This window comes from Patella vulgata, chromosome 5 (genome assembly GCF_932274485.2).
Source record: "Patella vulgata chromosome 5, xgPatVulg1.2, whole genome shotgun sequence".
Taxonomy (NCBI): domain Eukaryota; kingdom Metazoa; phylum Mollusca; class Gastropoda; family Patellidae; genus Patella; species Patella vulgata.
In genome coordinates this window covers 69,965,424-69,970,397 of record NC_065883.2, presented here as the reverse complement: position 1 = coordinate 69,970,397, position 4,974 = coordinate 69,965,424, and the positions used below count along the sequence as shown (strand labels likewise).

Sequence of the window (4,974 nt, the reverse complement as noted above, 5' to 3'; positions counted from 1 at the left end):
ATGTGGAATCGTCATTTGACGGGTTTGGTAGAATACCTAGATTTGTTTTCAGATTAAGATTACTAGAATGACCCATACAACATCATCAGTAAGAACAATTCCAAATACAAAGCTAGCGCAGAACAGATTAGACACTTGTAAGCAGCAATATGTTTAAAGGAAAGAGGAGCCGGTTCCCACAAGACCCATTGTTTTCGACAATGTAACACCCTTAGTTTCTTGTCGAATGGTGAATGTTGCCTCTGTCTCGCATCCGTTCTATTTGCATAATGTATAAAATTCTCGCTAGACAATTATGGACCAGTTCCCCACAAATGTTAAAGATATGGTAGTGGGAGACTCACCTGACCCCTAGAATTGTCATCAGAAAGCATGTATTTGTAGATCATTCACACTTTATTGAGAAATCCAATTTCTGTTTGTTCATGGGATAATTTGCAGGGCCATAGTTCACTAATTCTGCCATACAACTCCTGACGGGACCGTTACAGAAGTGAAGTGAAATCTGATCTAGTTCTTAATCAGTTCTGCCAATAAAATGCTGGCCAGTCTTTCTATTAGGTACTCGATATGATGTTTTAGTGCAGCGCCCATATTTCAGGACTTACCCAATTTAAATCGGAAAAATAATTATTAACAACTTATGCAACGCATATACTTTATTCCATTTGCATAGCTCACACAATACTCGACTGCTGTGAACGACTAATAGGTAAATATAATGTAGTGATAAGTATAATGTGGTCGACCCTAATGTTAAAGAGTCAATTTGTTATTTTAGGTCAAAATGTAGTATATTGCTCCTGATTAGGTGGTCCGAGTTACTCACCCTTGATCTATCCATTCTGTCATGGTGTGCTACGTTTGCCGCCGTGTTTCAGTCAATATATCAATAAATACACAATATATATTCGTGAATCAGAGACCGCTTCAGAACACTGACTAAACACATCATATCTCGTAAATGGCCTAGACCATGATTTGGCTTAACAACGTAACTTTCCTGTTAAATATTTTCACACTTCGCGTTATTAACTGCGGTACCGCCCATATTAACAACCTTTTATGTTCAGTCCAAATAGAATCATCCTATTTACAGACCAATCATCGTTAATTTTAAGACCACACTTTTAAAAAAACCGCGGTACCATCCATATTAACAGCCTTTTATGTTCCGTCCAAAAAGAATCATCCTATTTATAGGCCAATCATTGTTAATTTTAAGACCACACTTTTCAAAAACCGATAAAAATGTCGCGGTATCTTGACAATCTAGTGAATGAGTTATGTGAATCATAATAGACGTATATGTTCCGCTTTTAACCAAGATATTCAGATTATGTATATGTTTCACAACGTGCTGTTTTATATCAATTGCGTCACTGCCATACATACACATTTTGGACATCAACCTTTCTCCTAAGTTAAAATGTTCTGTAACAGACAATGCCGTGTATGTTGATTGATCAGAACTTTTAGTGCCCCAGAATTTAAACCCGTCCATCATTAGAGGAATATTCTCAGGTAACAGACGATATGGATACCAACTGGGTAGTATTCTGTCTCCAGGAAATAATCTGGAACACGTATCTTTAGATTGGAATATTTCCTTTAAATCTCCTGCTGTCAGTTCTTGAACTTTGGTTTCATCAGATTCCATGTTATTTGGTTTAAAATCTCTTACTTCTCCAATAATCTCCACCAATACCTGCGAACGTAAGACTGATCAAAAATAAAACTCGAAATTTATGGCTGTGGATACATCCAATTTAAATGAAAAATGCAGTCATTGTGTAGGCAGTGTCTTGTTAAAGAATCTGTTATAATCAGATTTCTTAACAGCATTGTAATAATTTCATAATAAAATAATTAACTAGACCACATAAAAATGTTAAATTTGGGAATCATGATTTTATTCTTAGTAGTGTAAGTAATGTATTTCATGAGCTTACTTGCCCTAACCATCGCATTGGTTTTCAAAACGGGTTAGTCGATGTTCTTCTCGAATGTTGTCTCTATTGCAATACCGGGGGTCACGGTGGGTAAGACGCTGGTGTTCGATCCATGCATTTCCCGAGAAAGTTCTTCCAGATTTTCCGGTGTGATTCCCCCTTGTCAGTGATGTAGGACGGAGGGCCAGACATAGACAGTTGTCTAGTCATTCGGATGGGACGAAAAACAGAGGTCCCGCGTACACATTGGCATGCACATAAAAGATCCCTTGACAGTTGGAATTCGATATAAGAGTAGGCCGTAGTGTCGCTGTCCAGGCAAACTTGCCCTCCATAGCACACTGTATGGCATATGCCCGTCTTCATTAGCCCAGCTCGGAGCAGAACAATAGGACGTTAAACCCCATTTCATTTCCTATTGCAATACCTTACGGAATTTTCTTATCCGGCGCCGAACGAAGTTAGGGAGTTATGTTGAAATGGGGTCCGTCCGTCTCTCCCGATTTCTTTTCCGAAGGATATCTCATAAATCATCCAAGACATCAGCCGATTACAGTAGTTGTGCCTTTTGCTATTTAGGTATTTTTGGGATTTATATTTCTTGTGATTCCATGGAATTTTGTTTGCGGAGCATATCTCAAAAACCGTTAAAGTTATTTTTTTTTTGAAACTTTGTACACACATCAACCCATTGCTATTGTGCCCTTTGCTGTTTAGGAATTTCGGGGATTTATATTTTTTGTGTTTCCATGGAAACAAGTTTGACTTAGTTTTTGGTGTACAGTTTTGTTTCTTGAGCATATCTCATCAACCTATTAAAAGTAGTTGTGCCTATTTCTAATTTTGAAATTTCTCGGATTTAATCATTTTATTTAATTTTTATGAACAATTTTGCTTATGGAGCATTTCTTAAAAACCATTCTAAATAAAGTTTTGAAACTTTGCACACACATCATCCTATTACAGTAGTTGTGCCTTTTGCTAATTAGAAATTTGTCGGATTTAATAATTGCTGTGTATCCATGGAAACAAAATTCTCTATTGAATGATTTTTTTAATTTTTACAACACATGTGAATTAGTTTGTGATATATAATTATTATTATTCTAGATCATATCTCAAAAATTGTTCAAGATACCTTTATAACACTTTTACATTCATCAACCTATTATTTTATTTTCCGATGACCGTCGTTCCGACCTAGCCCTAACGCTTACCCTAACCTACAATCACGTGCTGTAACCTTAGATCTCGGCAACATTAACGAAATTTTGAGTTGTCCTTAAGAAATAGATGAGCTCAAGCAATCAAATATCTTATCCCGGCTAAGCCTTATAGGAAAAAAAACCTCGTCACTGAACCCCGTATAGGTATTCACCCAAAACATACCTACATATGTGCGAATCCCATCAAAGCAGTCACCATATTAAGACTAGTTTGAACATTGTAGCTGAGTTAATAGTGTTACTGGCAGACCCTTTTAATAGTCCCCTGCGTCATTAGATTGCACAATAAATTTAGTTGTATATTAGGTGTATTATTGTATCTCACTTTGGTATGTATATTAAAAGGCTTACCCTTTCTAAAATCTGTGTAAATTTTCGTTTAATTCTTTCACCATTCAGTCCAATGTTAACATTATTGGTTGTCATCATTTCATATTTTACCGACGTCACATGTTTGTATGAATCGTAGACATTTTTCAACATGGCTCCTAAAATACCTTGACCTTGGTAACGCTCTTTAACACGTGCAGCCGCGGTTGCTATGGTTGCGCCGCCGTCTACCAGTCTATCTGCATGAAAAGTCACCTATAAAAATATCACAAGTAAAGGAGATGAAGTGGCATCAGATAAGCCAGAACAAGAATACCGTGATGAAGTAGGCTATTTATTTCGGCCAAGTGGAGAACCGTGATCAATAACAAGCATATCTACGAAAACAACGGAAACGGAAGTAACCGGCCTTACGATACAAAGGATTGGATAATAATAGTAATTGGTTCACAGATCACCAATTATCCCCCCCCCCCCTGTGACTTCAATGTTAATTCCTGGCTCTTAGACCGGCTCTACCCCCCACCAGGAGGGCTTTAAACCCAGGTTTATTTCACTTGTAACTTTTCCCTCTTGATCAAAAGCAGGTATGAGGTTCATCATGTGGAAACTTGTGATGCACAACCCGAATATAGCCTATAAGTAACAATGGAACTGTTCGCCCTACATTTCAACATAACTGACCTCTTCACTCTCGTATCCGGCCGTCTTAAAATCATGAATGTTCACCAAAACCTGGCAGAATTTTTATAGTCAAACCATTTTCTTTGATTCTACACATAATGGAATAGGAAAACGGAGAGAAAGACTAAAAATAACTCTGGCCCGTGTAGGAATAATTGGTGAGCTGCGTCCATTTGGTGTGATAAATCAAGCGAAACACTGTAGGAAGGTGGAGTGGAGCCTCCAGTATGATCATTTAAGCATACTGTAGTGCGTGTGACCAATAACCAGCTTATCTAAGCAAACAAAGGGTAAAAAATCAAACTATACACTGTCAGAAGTATGACCATACGGTCCGATACACTTACAATTTCACCATCTATTTCACCAACATAGCAGTTGAACTTTTTAAAATATTTTTCATACTTTGCAGGAAGATAATCTCGTCCTTGATAAATCTCTCCAATATCCATAACGCCCTGATAATCTTCTAATGTAGCTCGTCTTATGATTAGTCTGTCCGCCATGTTCCTTTATAAACACTAATAAAAGAATAAAAGTCTCCTTAAAGGCTCAATACCACTCTTGTTGTAACTGAATAATATGTCCCAATCTTTATTCTGGTCAACAAATTGTACTATTTTAGAATATTTCAATTAATTGATGATACAAATTTCATCTTAACACACCTTATTTAAAAATTTTGAAAAATTCAACATAATGGTTTGAAACGTCTAACGTAAACCTTTTCAAATGAAACTTCGATTTAAAAATATTTTCGAACCCTCTGGACAAGTAAAATG

General features: G+C 36.8%; 1 protein-coding gene across 1 annotated transcript; it reads right to left on the bottom strand.

Annotated features, from left to right (window-relative positions):
* Nucleotides 1-435: 435 nt before the first annotated feature.
* Nucleotides 436-4,698, bottom strand: LOC126820621 (uncharacterized). The gene is made up of 3 exons (XM_050548704.2): nucleotides 4,540-4,698; nucleotides 3,530-3,763; nucleotides 436-1,708 (listed from the first exon to the last, which is right to left on the bottom strand). Exons 1-3 carry the CDS (start codon nucleotides 4,696-4,698, stop codon nucleotides 1,157-1,159), a joined length of 945 nt encoding a protein of 314 aa, XP_050404661.2. The 3' UTR covers nucleotides 436-1,156.
* Between the last annotated feature and the right edge of the window lie 276 nt (nucleotides 4,699-4,974).